Below are 19,511 nucleotides of genomic sequence, written 5' to 3'. Positions count from 1 at the left end.
GCAGCGCCCCCCCGCCTATCACGGCAGCCTTAAGGGGGGGAAAGAACAGCGATCCGATCGCCAACCTCCCCTCTCCCCCCCCCCCCCCCACACACACGAACAACTCTGCAAGTTTGCAGAGCGTTTCCGAGGTCGCGGGGCGAGGAGAAATCCCTCGATCCAAGTAACTTCACGGGGTTCAAGGTGTGACCCGGCTCTGGGCCATGCAGTGCCTCAATTATTGGAGGTGGTGGGCCACCCCTTCCGAGTGGTCGGCCGAGGTGCCACATGTTGAGGGTTGTACGAGGGGCGATCTGGAGTCTTGAGACCAGGAAAAGGGGCCGGGCAGAGATGATTCCACCCCCCCCCAGCCCCGAGCAAACAGAGGGAGGGTTGGTGTCTGCGTGCAGACTTGCCCTATTGTGACATCACAACTATGAACAAAAATAAGAACAGGTTTTTTTTTTTTCTTTCTCATATTCTCCACGTCTTTCGGTAAAGTCACGGGGAGGTTGGTTAAAAAAATAAATCAACAAAGCACGTTCCGGTCGCAACGCAAGCGGGGGAGGTCTGTCTATGTGGTGACTTTACCCGAAAGACCCAAAGAACATGAATCGCGGAAGATAAAAGTCGAGAAGGAATAAGTTTCACCCATTCTGACGATAAAACAGCTGCGCTCAGGTGTTCGAAACACCGAATGTAAATCTTTTGGAAGGAATAAAACGTCTGCGGTTAACCGTGCAAACAAAAGCGTGCTGATAACAAGCTGAATCAAATGTCGATTTAAAGCTTTCGTGACTGCAAGGATTCATCTTCTTTGGTTCTTTCTTCATCTGATGAAGGCCGCTTGTGTTGTGGCCGAAACGTCGTGAGAATTTTATTGTTATTTTATTTTATCAATTTATTATTTTATTCTCATTCTACGTGGTGACTTTACCGAAAGAGCCAAAGAAGAATATCTGCGTCGTCTTCGAAGCCCATTTGGTCTACGCCAAGGGACAGCGGTCGAACCAGAGAACGCCAAAAATGCGACCAGTACAAAGGCAATGCACCATCGGGGCATTCAGAGCTCGGGGGTTGAGCGGCTACAGTCACGCGGAGCGTCCTCCAGACGACAAACTTGACACCGCTGGTTACCCGGTGGATCGGCAAGTCCACGCCCTCGGCTCCACGTCCTCCTGTTTGCCGCATCAGCTCCCATCTCTTCTCCGGGCCGCGTGTCGTGCCCGTTTAGCACCCTCCCCCCGCCCCGCCACTCCATCAGGTGGCTGGGCGTGCACGGCTGCTCACGTGAACCCAGCCAAACCTCAAGCCTCCTTGCCCACTGGAGGTGCTCCAACCGATGGGGGCTTTTAATGAAACCTTTCAAGGACCTGTGGGGCTCCTCAGACGATGCAGCCGGGTTAAAGCCCAGGATGGACCGAAGGCAGGGCCGGCCTTGAATGTTTTTAACCGGCCCAAATGTTCCTATATGGGGGGGGGGGGGCACGTTTCGCAAGCATCGAGAAGGGAGGGCCTGACTCTGGCCGAGAAGACCCGAGGCTTCATGCGGAGCGCCCAGATCCACACGAAGCTTCCACGGAGCAGCGTTACGCAGCCGACAAACGCAAACGCCGCTCCCGCCCGCCTCAGGCCCCCCGCTATCCGGCCAAAGCAGAAGCTGGCCTCAAGGGGCAGCACGTGGGTTGCTACGCCACCCCGGACAACGCAGCCTCCTTGGCCTGCCGGGGGGAGCTCACCGACGATGGGGACTTCCGTGCCCAGAACTTCCAAGGACCTGCGAGCTCCTCGCGCAGTCCCCAAATCCAGCCTGGACGGATGACCCCCATGTATGCCGGGCCAGCCACGCACGCGCACGCACACACACGACGCCCTACACACCACACGCCGTGCCCTCTCCACTGCTGGATGTAAGCAAGAGGTACCGAAGTCGCGGACAAAAACCAGCGGCAACGTTTATTTTGTATCACTTCACGGGTGACGAGCACACAACGGGCCACACGTTATGTGAGTGTGAATGTGTGCATGTCGCCGTGTGTGTATGTAACCACGTGTGTGTGTGTGTGTAGCCACGTGTGTGTGCATGTGTGTAGCCATGTGTGTCTAGCCATGTGTGTGTGTGTGTACCCACGTGTGTGTGTATGTGTATACCCACGTGTGTGTGCGTGTGTGTGTACCCACGTGTGTGTGTGTGTACCCACGTGTGTGTGTGTACCTGTGTGTGTGTACCCACGTGTGTGTGTGTGTATACCCACGTGTATGCGTGTGTGTATCCACGTGTGTGTGTGTACCCACGGGGGTGTGTGTGTGTGTGTACCCACGTGTGTGTGTGTACCCACGGGGGTGTGTGTGTAGCCACGTGTGTGTGTGTGTACCCACGTGTGTGTGTGTACCCACGTGTGTGTGTGTGTGTACCCACGTGTGTGTGTGTGTGTGTACCCGCGTGTGTGTGTGTACCCACGTGTGTGTGTGTACCCACGTGTGTGTGTACCCACGTGTGTGTGTGTGTGTACCCACGTGTGTGTGTGTGTGTACCCACGTGTGTGTGTGTGTGTACCCACGTGTGTGTGTGTGTGTACCCACGTGTGTGTGTGTACCCACGTGTGTGTGTGTACCCACGTGTGTGTGTGTGTGTACCCACGTGTGTGTGTGTGTGTACCCACGTGTGTGTGTGTGTACCCACGTGTGTGTGTGTGTGTACCCACGTGTGTGTGTGTGTGTACCCACGTGTGTGTGTGTACCCACGTGTGTGTGTGTGTGTATCCACGTGTGTGTGTGTGTGTACCCACGTGTGTGTGTGTACCCACGTGTGTGTGTACCCACGTGTGTGTGTACCCACGTGTGTGTGTACCCACGTGTGTGTGTACCCACGTGTGTGTGTACCCACGTGTGTGTGTGTGTGTACCCACGTGTGTGTGTGTACCTGTGTGTGTGTACCCACGTGTGTGTGTGTACCTGTGTGTGTGTACCCACGTGTGTGTGTGTGTGTACCCACGTGTGTGTGTGTACCCACGTGTGTGTGTGTACCCACGTGCATGTGTGTACCCACGTGCGTGTGTGTACCCACATGTGTGTGTGTGTACCCACGTGTGTGTGTGTGTGTACCCACGCCACCCCCACTAGTCGCGTCTGAGTGCGTGCGTCTCCTCTCGCACGCCGTCACGCGTCACCACGCACACACGCAGCGCGTCGCCCGTGTGGATGTCGCGCTCGGCCGCCGACACAAAGACGTCGCGTACGAGCTGCACGGCGCGGTCCAGCGGCATGGCCAGACGCTCCTCGCCAGCGCCCAGCTGGTTCTTACGGCCAATCTGGGGGACGGGGTTGGTGGCGGTAGCAAGCGGAGGTGGTAGTCGTATGGGAGGTAGTAGTGGCAGAGGTAGTAGTGGCAGAGGAAGTAGTAGCAGAGGTAGTGGTAGTAGTAGTGACAGAGGTAGTAGTGGCAGAGGTAGTAGTGGCAGAGGTAGTAGTAGCAGAGGTAGTAGTGGCAGAGGTAGTAGTAGCAGAGGTAGTGGTAGTAGTAACAGAGGTAGTAGTGGCAGAGGTAGTAGTGGCAGAGGTAGTAGTAGCAGAGGTAGTAGTAGCAGAGGTAGTAGTAGCAGTAGCAGAGGTAGTAGTAGCAGAGGTAGTAGTGACAGAGGTAGTAGTGACAGAGGTAGTAGTAGCAGAGGTAGTAGTAGTAGCAGCAGAGGTAGTAGTAGCAATAGCAGAGGTAGTAGTAGTAGCAATAGCAGAGGTAGTAGTAGTAGTGACAGAGGTAGTGGTAGTAGCAGCAGAGGTAGTAGTAGTAGCAATAGCAGAGGTAGTAGTAGTAGCAGAGGTAGTAGTAACAGGAGCAAAGGTAGTAGTAGTAGAAGTGACAGAGGTAGTAGTGACAGAGGTAGTAGTAGCAGAGGTAGTGGTAGTAGCAGCAGAGGTAGTAGCAGCAGAGGTAGTAGTATTAGCAATAGCAGAGGAAGTAGTAGCAGAGGTAGTGGTAGTAGTAGTGACAGAGGTAGTAGTAGCAGAGGTTGTAGTAGTAGCAATAGCAGAGGTAGTAGTAGTAGTAACAGAGGTAGTAGTAACAGAGGTAGTAGAAGTGGCAGAGGTAGTAGTAGTGACAGAGGTAGTAGTAGTAACAGAGGTAGTAGTAGTAGCAGCAGAGGTAGTATTAGCAGAGGTAGTAGTAGCAGTAGCAGAGGTAGTAGTAGCAGTAGTAGAGGTAGCAGTAGTCAAGGTAGCAGCAGTAGTAGTAGCAGTAGTAGTAGCAGTAGTAGAGGTAGCAGTAGTCAAGGTAGCAGCAGCAGTAGTAGCAGTAGTAGTAGCAGTAGTAGAGGTAGCAGTAGTCAAGGTAGTAGTAGCAGCAGTAGTAGTAGCAGTAGTAGAGGTAGTAGTAGTCAAGGTAGCAGTAGTAGTAGCAGGAGTAGAGGTAGCAGTAGTCAAGGTAGCAGTAGTAGTAGCAGTAGTAGCAGTAGTAGAGGTAGCAGTAGTCAAGGTAGCAGCAGTAGTAGTAGCAGAAGCAGAGGGAGACAGTTGCTATGGTTACTGAAAGGCAGCTTGTTTGTTGATCCAAAAGTTGACTAATAAACACTTGCATTGTTGAATACAGTCGTGTGTTTGTGTGAACCTGTGTGCACCAATGCGTACATGCGTGTATCTATGTGTGTGTGTGTGTACCTGTGTGTGTGTGTGTACCTGTGAACACGCTGCTGATGAGACTGGAGCGTGCCACTAAGAGGTGGGGCCTTACCATCAGCCCCACCAAAACTAAGCACCTGCCTGGGTATTTTGTACCATCGGACACTCCACCCCCACAACTCCCAATCGGTGATGGGGCAGTTGTGGAGAGAGTGGAGAGTTTCCCATACCTGGGCAGTGTGCTCATGACCGGCTCCAGTTTAACAGCAGAGGTCTCACTCCGAATCAGTCGAGCGGCAATATCTTTTCATCGGTTGCGTAACGCTGTGTGGAACCCACCTGGTCTGTCGCTCCGCACTAAGCTTCAGGTTTTCTCGGCCATGGTCATTCCCTCCCTTCTCTACGCTTGTGAAACGTGGACCCCCTAATGGAACATCTTCGCTGGTTAGAAACATTTAGGCAGGCCTGCCTACGATCCATCCTGGGTTTAACCAGGCTGGATTGTGTGAGCTCACAAATTTCGATTTAAATGTGTATGCTCTGACTTTAACATAGCTATTTCTGTGACCAGTTACAAGCTAATCACTCAGCTATTTCAATGCTAAATTATATGCTAATTCCTTTGTCAAGGGGTGCCTCTGCGGATGTGTATGCTTTAACTTAGCTATTTCAATGCTAAATTCTATGCTAATTCCTTTGTCAAGGGGTGCCTCTGCGGACGTGTATGCTTTAACTTTAACATAGCCATTTCTGTGACCAGTCACAAGCTAATCACTCAGCCATTTCAATGCTAAATTAAATGCTAATTCCTTTGTCAAGGCGCTTTGTTTCTTCTCACACAGCTTAAAGGTCGCGATCTGAGCGTGGCTTTTTCACTCCAGCGCTGTCCTCCAGACAGTCTCGTCCCTTCACCTGATGAAGGCCGCTTGTGTTGTGGCCGAAACGTCGTGAGAATATTATTGTGTTATTTTATTTTATCAATTTATTATTTTATTCTCATTCTACGTGACTTTACCAAAAGAACCAAAGAAGATGAGCTCACAAATCCTTGAAAGATCTGGGCACGGTCCCATCGGTGAGCTCCTCCGGCAGGCAAGTCTGCGTTGGCTGGGTCATGTAGCCCGCATGCCCAGCCACCGCATGCCCAAACAGCTTTTGTTCGGCCGGATCGAGGGGGCTAAACGGGCGCGGCACGGGCTAGAGAAGAGATGGAGTAAAGTGGTACAGGAGGACGTGGAGCTGAGTGGACTTGCCGATGACTGGTACCAGCGGTGTCAAAGATCGGCCTCTGTGGAGGAGGCTCGTGAAGGACGCTACTGGGCAGTTTGAGGTAGTCGCCCTCCAACAACAACCGAGGGCGGAGGAGCGATGCTCACAACAACGAGCGGAGCGCCGGGTGGCTAAAACACAGCAGGTTGGCACAGTAGTGGGCACAGGTGGTGCATCAGCCAGTCATCTCAGTCAGTCGACCCGTGGCACCTGGGTCTGCCCCATGACCTCCTGCCAGCGGGCGTTCGACACTTCACGTGGCCTCAAGGTGCACATGGCCTGGCACAAGCGTCGTGGTGACGTCACCGCCACTTAGTGGCGAATGGCGGTTGTTGTTGTGTGTGTGTACCCTGTGTGTGTACCCTGTGTGTGTACCCTGTGTGCGTGTACCTGTGTGTGTGTACAGGTGTGTGTATGTGTCCTGTGTGTGTGTACCCTGTGTGTGTGTGTACCCTGTGTGTGTGTGTACCCTGTGTGTGTGTGTACCCTGTGTCTGTGTGCACCCTGTGTGTGCGTGTACCTGTGTGTGTGTCCTGTGTGTGTGTACCCTGTGTGTGTGTATGTACCCTGTGTGTGTGTACCCTGTGTCTGTGTGCACCCTGTGTGTGCGTGTACCCTGTGTGTGCGTGTACACTGTGTGTGTGTACCCTGTGTGTGTGTACCCTGTGTCTGTGTGTGTAACCTGCGTGTGTGTGTACCCTGTGTCTGTGTGTGTAACCTGTGTGTGTACCCTGTGTGTGTGTGTGTACCCTGTGTGTGTGTGTACCCTGTGTGTGTGTATGTACCCTGTGTGTGTGTGTGTGTACCCTGTGTCTGTGTGCACCCTGTGTGTGTGTACCCTGTGTGTGTGTACCCTGTGTGTGTGTGTGTAACCTGTGTGTGTGTACCCTGTGTGTGTGTGTGTACCCTGTGTCTGTGTGTGTAACCTGTGTGTGTACCCTGTGTGTGTGTGTGTACCCTGTGTGTGTGTGTGTACCCTGTGTGTGTGTACACTGTGTGTGTGTGTACCCTGTGTGTGTGTGTACCCTGTGTGTGTGTATCCTGTGTGTGTGTGTGTACCCTGTGTCTGTGTGTGTGTGTGTACCCTGTGTCTGTGTGTGTGTGTGTACCCTGTGTGTTCTGTGTGCACCACTCTCACCTGGTTATCCAGCAGTGGCTGCAGCATGGCGTTGGCAGAGCCCCCGGCGATGTAGGCGTTACTCTCATAAGAGCCCACGGGGTCGAAGCCATAGACCACCCCCTTCCCTACAGACACAAACATCCCCCAGGTAGCCTTCAACAGACTGTTAGGGCCAGGGGGGGTGGGTGTCCAGCAGCACCACGCCCGGCCGCCTTTGTCTCCCCGAGTGCTAGCGATGTTTACGACGCTACGCCGCTACACCACCACCACCACCACCAAACGCTGCACCGGGTACCCATTTGAGGCCGAGTCGACCTAGGGGGAGGCCCAGGACCGGCTCAATTAATCGTCACCGGTGCTGCCCCTTGACCGGGAACAGCGCTAACCGTTGCGCCACCGCTCCCCCCCCACACGCACACGCGCACACAGACAAAGGTCCCCCGGGTAGCCTCGAGCAGACCCTAGGGGCAAGCTGCCGTTAGCGAGTAGCGGCAGCCGTTAAGCAGCACCACGCCCGGCCGCCTTTGTCTCCCCCAGTGCTAGCTATGTTCACCACGCACCGTTACACCGGGCGCTCATTTTGGGCCGAGTCTACCTAGGGGACGAGGCCCAGGACCGGTTCAGACAGATAATCGACGCCCACGTCGATGGCCGTGAGCGGGAATCGAAACCGGATCTCTGCTGGGTTCATAGGGCAGCGCGCTAACCGCTGCACCACCGCTCCCCACACACACAAAGACCCACCCCAACGTGTAGCCTTAACAGACTAGCCAAGGACAGTGCCAATATTATTATCCTGAGTTGTCTCCTTTTGTTTGCATTTTGACTGCTTGTGTTGTGGTTATTGCAAACATGATGCCTTGAATAAAGGTGTCAGATAAAAGGGTAAAAACCTATTGCTAGTATAGTGTAATAGTGTATAGGTAGTTGAGTGTAGTGTAATAGTGTATAGGTAGTTGAGTGTAGTGTAGTGTAATAGTTTATAGGTAGTTGAGTGTAGTGTAGTGTAATAGTTTATAGGTAGTTGAGTGTAGTGTAGTCTAATAGTTTATAGGTAGTTGAGTGTAGTGTAGTCTAATAGTTTAGAGGTAGTTGAGTGTAGTCTAATAGTTTATAGGTAGTGTAGTGTAATAGTTTATAGGTAGTTGAGTGTAGTGTAGTGTAATAGTTTATAGGTAGTGTAGTGTAGTCTAATAGTTTATAGCTAGTTGAGTGTAGTGTAGTCTAATAGTTTATAGCTAGTTGAGTGTAGTGTAGTCTAATAGTTTATAGGTAGTTGAGTGTAGTGTAGTCTAATAGTGTATAGGTAGTTGAGTGTAGTGTAGTCTAATAGTTTATAGCTAGTTGAGTGTAGTGTAGTGTAATAGTTTATAGGTAGTTGAGTGTAGTGTAGTGTAATAGTTTATAGGTAGTGTAGTGTAGTCTAATAGTTTATAGCTAGTTGAGTGTAGTGTAGTCTAATAGTTTATAGCTAGTTGAGTGTAGTGTAGTCTAATAGTTTATAGGTAGTTGAGTGTAGTGTAGTCTAATAGTGTATAGGTAGTTGAGTGTAGTGTAGTCTAATAGTTTATAGCTAGTTGAGTGTAGTGTAGTCTAATAGTGTATAGGTAGTTGAGTGTAGTGTAGTGTAATAGTTTATAGGTAGTTGAGTGTAGTGTAGTCTAATAGTTTATAGGTAGTTGAGTGTAGTGTAGTGTAATAGTTTATAGGTAGTTGAGTGTAGTGTAGTCTAATAGTTTATAGGTAGTTGAGTGTAGTGTAGTGTAATAGTATATAGGTAGTTGAGTGTAGTGTAGTGTAATAGTTTATAGGTAGTTAAGTGTAGTATAGTCTAATAGTTTATAGGTAGTTGAGTGCAGTGTAGTGTAATAGTTTATAGGTAGTTGAGTGTAGTGTAGTGTAATAGTGTATAGGTAGTTGAGTGTAGTGTAGTCTAATAGTTTATAGGTAGTTGAGTGTAATGTAGTCTAATAGTTTATAGGTAGTTGAGTGTAGTGTAGTCTAATAGTTTATATGTAGTTGAGTGTAGTGTAGTCTAATAGTTTATAGCTAGTTGAGTGTAGTGTAGTCTAATAGTTTATAGGTAGTTGAGTGTAGTGTAATAGTTTATAGGTAGTTGTGTGTAGTATAGGTAGTTGTGTGTAGTATAGGTAGTTGTGTGTAGTATAGGTAGTTGAGTGTAGTGTAGGTAGTTGTGTGTAGTATAGGTAGTTGTGTGTAGTATAGGTAGTTGAGTGTAGTATAGGTAGTTGTGTGTAGTATAGGTAGTTGAGTGTAGTATAGGTAGTTGTGTGTAGTATAGGTAGTTGTGTGTAGTATAGGTAGTTGAGTGTAGTATATGTAGTTGCGTGTAGTGTAGTCTCATAGTTAGGATGGTGCAGGGAAAGTGACCGTTGTCATCAAGGCCGCCCACGATGTTGTAGACGTAGTAGGGGAAGAAACGGCGCTGGTACAGGATGGTGGAGAGCATCGCCGCCAACGCACCCGTGCCCATGGGCTTGTTGTACGTGTGCTGGTACATCTGGGTGGTGCACACATACACACGGAGAGATGTGAGTGTGTGTGAGTGTGTGTGAGTGTGTGTGAGTGTGTGTGAGTGTGTGTGAGTGTGTGTGCTGGTACATCTGGGTGGGCCACACACACAGGGAGATGTGAGTGTGTGTGCTGGTACATCTGGGTGGGGCACACACACACACACACAGGGAGATGTGAGTGTGTGTGTGAGAGTGTGTGAGTGTGTGTGAGAGTGTGTGTGTGAGTGTGTGTGCTGGTACATCTAGGTGGGGCACACACACACAGGGAGATGTGTGTGTGTGTGAGTGTGTGAGTGTGTGTGAGTGTGTGTGCTGGTACATCTGGGTGGCCACACACACACACAGGGAGATGTGAGTGTGTGTGAGTGTGTGTGAGTGTGTGTGAGTGTGTGTGAGTGTGTGAGTGTGTGTGCTGGTACATCTGGGTGGGCCACACACACAAACAGGGAGATGTGTGTGTGTGAGTGTGTGTGTGAGTGTGTGTGCTGGTACATCTGGGTGGGGCACACGCACACACACAGGGAGATGTGTGTGTGAGTGTGTGTGTGTGCTGGTACATCTGGGTGGGGCACACACACACACAGGGAGATGTGAGTGTGTGTCAGTGTGTGTGAGAGTGTGATAGTGTAGCGGTTAGCGCGCTGCGCTATGAACCTGGCGACCCGGGTTCGATTCCCGCTCACGGCCAACACCGGTGACGATTATCTGAACCGGTCCCGGGCCTCCCCTAGGTCGACTCAGCCTCAAATGAGTACCTGGTGCGGTGTGTAAACATTGCCACTAGGGAGACAAAGGCGGTCGGGCGTGGTGCTGGCCACCCACCCCCTCGTGTACCGTTCCGGCCTTCATAGGTTCTCGCTAACAGCACTTGCCCCTACAGTCTGTTACAGGCTATATGGGGGATCTTTTTTTTTTATCTTTGTGAGTGTGTGTGAGTGTGTGTGAGTGAGTGTGTGTGTGTGTGAGTGTGTGTGGTGTGTGAGTGTGTGCGAGTGTGTGTGAGTGTGTGTGTGAATGTGTGAGTGTGAGTGTGTGTTCTGGTACATCTGGGTGGGCCACACACACACACAGGGAGATGTGAGTGTGTGAGTGTGTGTGCTGGTACATCTGGGTGGTGCACACACACACACACAGGGAGATGTGAGAGTGTGTGTGTGTGTGTGAGTGTGTGCGAGAGTGTGTGAGAGTGTGTGAGTGAATGTGAGTGTGTAAGTGTGTGTGCTGGTACATCTGGGTGGGCCACACACACACACAGGGAGATGTGTGTGTGTGTGAGTGTGTGTGAGTGTGTGTGCTGGTACATCTGGGTGGTGCACACACACACACAGGGAGATGTGTGTGTGTGTGTGTGAATGTGTGTGTGAGTGTGTGAGTGTGTGTGAGTGTGTGAGTGTGTGTGAGTGTGTGAGTGTGTGTGAGTGTGTGTGCTGGTACATCTGGGTGGGGCACACACACACACACACAGGGAGATGTGTGTGTGTGAATGTGTGTGTGAGTGTGTGTGAGAGTGTGTGTGAGTGTGTGTGTGTGAGTGTGTGTGAGTGTGTGTGCTGGTACATCTGGGTGGGCCACACATACACAGTGATGTGAGTGTGTGTGAGTGTGTGCGCTGGTACATCTGGGTGGGCCACACACACCCACAGGGAGATGAGAGTGTGTGTGTGAGTGTGTGTGAGAGTGTGTGAGTGAATGTGAGTGTGTGTGTGTGCTGGTACATCTGGGTGGTGCACACACACACACGGAGATGTGAGTGTGTGTGAGTGTGTGTGAGTATGTGCGAGTGTGTGAGTGTGAGAGTCTCAGTGTGTGTGTGTGTGAGTGTGTGAGTGTGTGTGAGTGTGTGTGCTGGTACATCTGGGTGGGGCACACATACACACACAGGGAGATGTGTGTGTGAATGTGTGTGTGAGTGTGTGTGAGAGTGTGTGTGAGAGTGTGTGTGAGTGTGTGTGTGTGTGAGTGTGTGTGTATGTAACAACAGTCTGGACCACTGGACGGGTTCCGCAGGATTGGAAGGATGCCCTGGTGGTCCCCCTTTTTAAGAAGGGGGACCGCACAGACTGTAACAACTACAGGGGCATCTCACTCCTCAGTGTGCCGGGAAAGGTCCTGGCAAGGATTATTCAGCATCGCCTTGCCAGGCACGCTGAGGAGAGGCTTGCGGAGCCCCAATGCGGTTTCAGGAAAGGGCGGTCCTGCACAGATGCCATATTTTCTGTCCGTCTGCTACAGCAGAGGTGTAGGGAATTCCAACAAGGCCTACATCTCTGCTTTATTGACCTGGTCAAGGCCTATGATACCATCAGTAGGCCTGGGCTCTGGGTCGTTCTTCGTGCTTTTGGAGTACCTGACCCTCTGCTCACGATCATTAAGGACCTTCATGATGGTGAGCGGGCCCGGGTAAAACTACATGGCCGGGAGTCAGAGCCATTCCCTGTACACCTTGGGGTGCGACAGGGATGTCCTCTGGCTCCCACATTATGTAACATCTATTTTGACCACGTAGTTCTTGAAGCCTTCAATAGCTGTACCGGGGGAATCTCCATATGGTACAGATATAATGGGAGGCTAATCGATGCCCGGGTGCGGTCAAGGGATGGCTCCCTATTGCTCAACCACGTTATGTATGCTGATGATTTGGTAATAGCTGCTCAGTCAGAGGAGGAGTTGGAGACGCTGCTGCTGAGACTGGAGCGTGCCACTAAGAGGTGGGGCCTTACCATCAGCCCCACCAAAACTAAGCACCTGCCTGGGTATTTTGTACCATCGGAGACTCCACCCCCACAACTCCCAATCGGTGATGGGGCAGTTGTGGAGAGAGTGGAGAGTTTCCCATACCTGGGCAGTGTGCTCATGACTGGCTCCAGTTTAACAGCAGAGGTCTCACTCCGAATCAGTCGAGCGGCAATATCTTTTCATCGGTTGCGTAACGCTGTGTGGAAGCTACCTGGTCTGTCGCTCCGCACTAAGCTTCAGGTCTTCTCGGCCACGGTCATTCCTTCCCTTCTCTACGCTTGCGAAACGTGGACCCCCCTAATGGAACATCTTCGCCGGTTAGAAACATTTAGGCTGGCCTGCCTACGATCCATCCTGGGTTTAACCAGACTGGATTGTGTGAGGAGCTCACAAATCCTTGAAAGATCTGGGCAGGGTCCCATCGGTGAGCTCCTCCGGCAGGCAAGGCTGCGATGGCTGGGTCATGTAGCCCGCATGCCCAGCCACCGCATGCCGAAACAGCTTTTGTTTGGCCGGATTGAGGGGGCTAAGCGGGCGCGGCACGGGCTAGAGAAGAGATGGAGTGATGTGGTACAGGAGGACGTGGAGCTGAGTGGACTTGACGATGACTGGTACCAGCGGTGTCAAGATCGGCCTCTGTGGAGGAGGCTCGTGAAGGATGCTACTGGGCAGTTGGAGGCAGTCGCCCTCCAACAACAACGGAGGGCGGAGGAGCGACGCTCAGAACAACGAGCGGAGCGTCGGGTGGCTAAAGCACAGCAGGTTGGCACAGTAGGGGGCACAGGTGGTGCATCAGCCAGTCATCTCAGTCAGTCGACCCGTGGCACCTGGGTCTGCCCAGTGACCTCCTGCCAGCGGGCGTTCGACACTTCACGTGGCCTCATGGTGCACATAGCCTGGCACAAGCGTCGTGGTGACGTCACCGCCACTTAGTGGCGAATGGCGGTTGTTGTTGTTGTGTATGTGAGTATATTTGAGTTCCTCAGTGTGTGTGTGAGTGTGTGTGCTGGTACATCTGGGTGGGACACATACAGAAATGTGAGTGTGTGCGACAGGGATGTCCTCTGGCTCCCACATTATTTAACATCTATTTTGACCACGTAGTTCGTGAAGCCTTCAATGGCTGTACCGGAGGAATTTCCATCTGGTACAGATATAATGGGAGGCTGATCGATGCCCGGATGCAGTCAAGTGATGGCTCCCTATTGCTCAACTAAGTTACGTATGGCGATCATCTGGCAATTGCTGCTCAGAGGAGTTGGAGGCGCTGCTGCTGAACCTGGAGCGTGCTACTAAGAGGTGAGGCCTTACCATCAGCCCCACCAAAACTAAGCACCTGCCAGGGTATTTTGTACCATCGGACACTCCACCCCCACAACTCCTAATCGGTGATGGGGCAGTTGTGGAGAGAGTGGAGAGTTTCCCATACCTGGGCAGTGTGCTCATGACCGGCTCCGGCTTGACAGCGCCTGTACCATACCAGGTGCACTTTGAGGCCACGCAAAGTGTCGAAGGCTCACTGACAGGAGGTCTCGGGAAAGACCCAGCAAGTGCCATGGGTTGGCTGACTGAGATGACCGGCAGATGCACCACCAGCTGTACCCCCTACAGTGCGTAACGCTGTGTGGAAGCTACCTGGTCTGTCGCTCCGCACGAAGCTTCGGGTCTTCTCGGCCAAAGTCATGCCCTCCCTTCTCTACGCTTGCGAAACGTGGACCCCCCTAATGGAACATCTTCGCCGGTTAGAAACATTTAGGCTGGCCTGTCCACGATTCATCCTGGGTTTAACCAGACTGGATTGTGTGAGGAGCTCACAAATCCTTAAAAGATCCGGCAGGCAAGGCTGCGTTGGCTGGGCCATGTAGCCCGCATGCCCAGCTACCGCATGCCGAAACAGCTTTTGTTCGGCCGGATCGAGGGGGCTAAACGGGCGCGGCATGGGCTAGAGAAGAGATGGAGCGATGTGGTACAGGAGGAAGTGGAGCTGAGTGGACTTGCCGATGACTGGTACCAGCGGTGTAAAGATCGGCCTCTGTGGAGGAGGCTCGTGAAGGATTCTACTGGGCAGTCGGAGGCAGTCGCCCTCCAACAACAACGGAGGGCGGAGGAGCGACGCTCAGAACAACGAGTGGAGCGCCGGGTGGCTGAAGCACAGCAGGTTGGCACAGTAGGGGGCACAGGTGGTGCATCAGCCACTCAACTCAGTCAGTCGACCCGTGGCACCTGGGTCTGCCCCGTGACCTCCTGCCCGCGGGCGGTCGACACTTCACGTGGCCTCAGGGTGCACATAGCCTGGCACAAGCGTCGTGGTGACGTCACCGCCACCTAGTGGCGAATGGCGGTTGTTGTTGTTGTGTGAGAGTGAGTGTGTGAGTGAGTGTGAGTGAGTGTGAACACGTGAGGGAGTGAGTGTCACCTTGCGCCTCGCTTCTATGATCTTGGTGAGGGTGAGGCAGTCGCCATGGAAACCGCAGCATCCAAGCACCGTGCGGTCAGAGCTGCACACACACACACACACACGTACACACACACACACACGTACACACACACGTACACACGTACACACACACGTACACACACACGTACACACACACACAGTGTACACACACACACGTACACACACACACACGTACACACACACACACGTACACACACACACGTACACACGTACACACACACACGTACACACACACACGTACACACACACACGTACACACACGTACCCACACGTACCCACACACACACGTACACACACACACGTACACACACACACGTACACACACGTACACACACACAGTGTACACACACACACGTACACGTACACACAGTGTACACACACACAGTGTACACACACACAGTGTACACACACACAGTGTACACACACACAGTGTACACACACACACGTACACACACACACACACACGTACACGCACACACATACACACAAACGCACACACATACACACAAACGTACACACACACACACGTACACACACGTACACACACGCACACACACGTACACACGCGCACACACGCGCACACACACACACGCACACAGACACGTACACACACACACACACGTACACACGTACACACACGTACACACACGTGCACACACACACGCACAAAGACAAAGGTCTCCCATGTAGCCCACACAGACTGATGTGGCCAAGGGCAGTTTGCGAGCGCCTATTAATGCCGTGTGTGTCTGTGTGTCCCTACGTGTCTCTGTGTGTCTATGTGTCTCTTTATAGTTGCGTGTGTCTCTGTGTATGTATCTCTGTGTGTATCTCTCTCCATATCTGTGTGTGTCTCTACGTGTTGTGGGGAGCGGTGGTGTAGCGGTTAGCGCTACGCTGCGCTATGAACCCGGCGACCCGGGTTCGATTCCCGCTCACGGCCAACACCGGTGACGATTATCTGTACCGGTCCCGGGCCTCCCCTAGGTCGACTCAGCCTCAAATTAGTTAACCTGGTGCGGTGTGTAGTAGACATCGCCACCGGGGAGAAAAAGGCGGTCGGGCGTGGTGCTGGCCACCCACCCCCTCGTGTGCCGTTACCGGCCTTCATAGGCGCTGCTCGCTAGCAGCACTTGCCCCTGCAGTCTGTTACAGGCTACACGGGGGATCTTTGTCTCTGTGTGTGGTGTGCAGGCCACTCACAGCGCGTGGACCTTGGGGCTGTTTCGAGTGTGGATGGAAAAATGCTCGCTCAGCCGCGTGTCCGAAGCCAGCAGTGCATAATCCTCGCCGGCTATCGCCAGGATGGTTCTGTGCACACATACACACGCACAAGGCAAATCTTTAGATACACACACAAATACATACACACACACATAGATATTTACACACACACAAATACATACACACACATAGATATTTACACACACACATATAGAGACATGCACACATATAGATACGCAACATACACGGTTACATACACACACACACATACACTTATATTTACACGCGCAAACACATACACAAACACACGATACACACACAGATACATACATACAGATACAAAGATACATACAGATACGACAAACCGCATTCGCCACTAAGTGGCGGTGACGTCACCACGACGCTTGTGCCAGGCCATGTGCACCCTGAGGCCACGTGAAGTGTCGAACGCCCGCTGGCAGGAGGTCACGGGGCAGACCCAGCAGGTGCCACGGGTCGACTGACTGAGATGACTGGCTGATACACCACCTGTGCCCCCTACTGTGCCAACTTGCTGTGCTTTAGCCACCCGGCGCTCCGCTCGTTGTTGTGAGCGTCGCTCCTCCGCCCTCCGTTGTTGTTGGAGGGCGACTGCCTCCAACTGCCCAGTAGCGTCCTTCACGAGCCTCCTCCACAGAGGCCGATCTTGACACCGCTGGTACCAGTCATCGGCAAATTCACTCAGCTCCACGTCCTCCTGTACCACATCGCTCTGTCTCTTCTCTAGCCCGTGCCGCGCCCGTTTAGCCCCCTCGATCCGGCCGAACAAAAGCTGTTTAGGCATGCGTTGGGTGGGCATGCGGGCTACATGAACCAGCCAACGCAGCCTTGCCTGCCGGAGGAGCTCACCGATGGGACTGAGTGAGTCTGTGACTGAGTGAGTCTGTGACTGAGTGAGTGTGTGACTGAGTGAGTCTGTGATTGAGTCTGTGAGTGATTGAGTCTGTGAGGCTGTGAATTACTGTGTGAATGAGTAGGTCTGTGAGTGAGTCTGTGAGTGAGTGACTCTGTGAGTGATTGAGTAAGTGAGTCTGTGAGTGACTGAGTGAGTCTGTGACTCAGTGAGTCTGTGACTGAGTGCGTCTGTGAGTCTGTGACTAAATGCGTCAGTGAGTGAGTCTGTGACTGAGTGAGTCTGTGACTCAGTGCGTCTGTGACTGAGTGCGTCTGTGAGTCTGTGACTAAGTGCGTCAGTGAGTGAGGGAGTCTGTGACTGAGTGAGTCTGTGAGTGATTGGGTGAGTCTGTGAGTGATTGAGTGAGTCTGTGAGTGATTGGGTGAGTCTGTGAGTGATTGAGTGAGTCTGTGAGGCTGTGGATGACTGTGTGAATGAGTAGGTCTGTGAGTGAGTCTATGAGTCAGTCTGCGAGTGAGTCTATGACTGAATCTGTGAGTGAGTATGTGACTGTGTGAGTAACTGAGTGAGTCTGTGAGTGACTAAGTGAGTGAGTTTGTGAGTGACTAAGTGACGGTGTCTGTGAGTGACTGAGTGAATCCGTGAGTGAGGGAGTCTATGACTGAGTCTGTGAGTGACTGAGTTAGTCTGTGGCCGAGTCTGTGAGTAACTGAGTGACTAAAGTCTGTGGCTGAGTATGTGAGTGACTGAGTGAGTCTGTGAGGGACTGAGTGGGTCTATGAATGACTGAGTGTCTGAGTGACTGAGTGAGTTTGTGAGTGACTGAGTGATCGAGTGACTGAGTCTGAGTGACTGAGTAACTGAGTGACTGAGTGGGTGACTGAGTGAGTGACTGAGTAACTGAGCGAGCGACTGAGAGTGAGTGACTGAGTGAGTAACTTAATGAGTAACTGAGTGACTGAGTGAGTGACTTAATGAGTGAGTGACTGAGTGACTGAATTGAGTGACTGAGTAACTGAGTGACTGAGTGAGTGACTGAGTGACTGAATTGAGTGACTGAGTAACTGAGTGAGTGACTGAGTAACTTAATGAGTGAGTGACTGAGTGACTGAATTGAGTGACTGAGTGACCGAGGAAGTGACTGAGTAACTGAGTGAGTGACTGAGTGAGTAACTGAGTGACTGAGTGAGTGACTGAGTAACTGAGTAACTTAATGAGTGAGTAACTGAGTGAGTGACTGAGTAACTTAATGAGTGACTGAGTGACTGAATTGAGTGACTGAGTAACTGAGTGAGTGACTGAGTGAGTGACTGAGTAACTGAGTAACTTAATGAGTGAGTAACTGAGTGAGTGACTGAGTAACTTAATGAGTGAGTAACTGAGTGACTGAGTGAGTGACTGAGTGAGTGACTGAGTGAGTGACTGAGTGAGTGACTGAGTAACTGAGTGAGTAACTGAATGAGTGACTGAGTGAGTGACTGAGTGAGTAACTTAATGACTGAGTGAGTGACTGAGTGAGTAACTGAATGAGTGACTGAGTGAGTGACTGAGTGAGTGACTGAGTGAGTGACTGAGTGAGTAACTTAATGACTGAGTGAGTGACTGAGTGAGTAACTGAATGAGTGACTGAGTGAGTGACTGAGTGAGTAACTTAATGACTGAGTGAGTGACTGAGTGAGTAACTTAATGAGTAACTGAGCGAGTGACTGAGAGTGAGTGACTGAGTGAGTAACTTAATGACTGAGTGAGTGAGGCCTGGTTGTTCAGGCAAGGCGCCCTCACCCTCCGTTAAAGGCGTAAGGAGAGAACCGCGCCTGCACTGGGCCCGAACTCAGACCCCACTCGCCGACGAGCCCCGACTCGGGCTGCTGCTGCTGCATCATCATCATCTCCTCGTCGCTAATTAATCAAATTTAATTAACCGAGAGGTCCAATTCAGCGCCGAGATTTGAACTCAGCGGACGGCCGGCAGTGAATTTGCAAATTAAGGCTCGGAGCTGGAACGATTCCAGAATCGGTAGCGATCAATTCAGCGAACCGGGTAAATCGAACATCTCGCGTTGGGATTGAACGGAGGCGGAATCGAATTTTGAACAACCGTACATCGATTCCAAACGCGTTCACGCGGTATGGAAAATCGAAGGTTTTGGGTACTCGAGCGCAATCGATTCGACAGCGTGAAGATTAAATGGAGAATCGATTTAAATGTAGTTGGATGAAAAAAAGGAATCGGTATAAACAGATTTCTCCCGTTCGGTTTAAACATGAGAGAATCGATTTGATAATTTATGCAAACCGATTCCTCCCGTTCAGTTTCAAGGAAGATAATCGATTACGAGAGTCGGTGTCACACGATTCGTCACGTTCCGTTACAAAGAAATGGATTCTACTGTGAGAATCGATATATTTTAGATTCCTCACGTTCAGTTACAATGGGAGACAATTGACTGGGAGAATCGTTAACAATGAATGAATGAACGTTCAGATTAATAAAGCGGAGATCGATTTTAAATCTATCTCGATGTGTCTTCCAAGTTTGAATGCAATAATATAAAAATCGATTTGGTGATCGATTTGCAAACAGATTTCTCGCGTTCAGAGTTTACATACAGAAGAGAGGAATCGAACGTCCGAGTGAATCGAAATCGATCATTATCTCTCCATAGCCAGTCGATTGAA

At 51.4% G+C, this 19,511-nt stretch overlaps 1 protein-coding gene across 1 annotated transcript; it reads right to left on the bottom strand.

Moving 5' to 3' along the window:
- Positions 1–1,916: 1,916 nt before the first annotated feature.
- PSMB1 (proteasome 20S subunit beta 1) lies at positions 1,917–18,875 on the bottom strand. The gene is made up of 6 exons (XM_032981433.2): positions 18,615–18,875; positions 15,917–16,024; positions 14,672–14,753; positions 9,377–9,506; positions 7,004–7,110; positions 1,917–3,290 (listed from the first exon to the last, which is right to left on the bottom strand). Exons 1-6 carry the CDS (start codon positions 18,719–18,721, stop codon positions 3,099–3,101), a joined length of 726 nt encoding a protein of 241 aa, XP_032837324.1. The 5' UTR covers positions 18,722–18,875; the 3' UTR covers positions 1,917–3,098.
- Positions 18,876–19,511: the final 636 nt, after the last annotated feature.

The sequence above is a fragment of the Petromyzon marinus genome, assembly GCF_048934315.1.
Source record: "Petromyzon marinus isolate PM22_M1 ecotype Great Lakes invasive population chromosome 80 unlocalized genomic scaffold, UKy_Petmar_22M1.pri1.0 chr80_unloc.3, whole genome shotgun sequence".
NCBI lineage: Eukaryota > Metazoa > Chordata > Hyperoartia > Petromyzontiformes > Petromyzontidae > Petromyzon > Petromyzon marinus.
Note: the sequence above shows the minus strand (reverse complement) of the source record. Positions and strands in the feature narration are given on the sequence as shown.

Coding starts and splice junctions, on each gene's coding strand:
- PSMB1 (XM_032981433.2), bottom strand. CDS start 18,721: ATGATGATGATGCAGCAGCAGCAGCCCGAGTCGGGGCTCGTCGGCGAG. Junction 9,507..14,671: donor TCATAGAAGCGAGGCGCAAG/GTGACACTCACT, acceptor TGCACCACCCAG/ATGTACCAGCACACGTACAA. Junction 7,111..9,376: donor GGGCGGCCTTGATGACAACG/GTCACTTTCCCT, acceptor TTGTGTCTGTAG/GGAAGGGGGTGGTCTATGGC.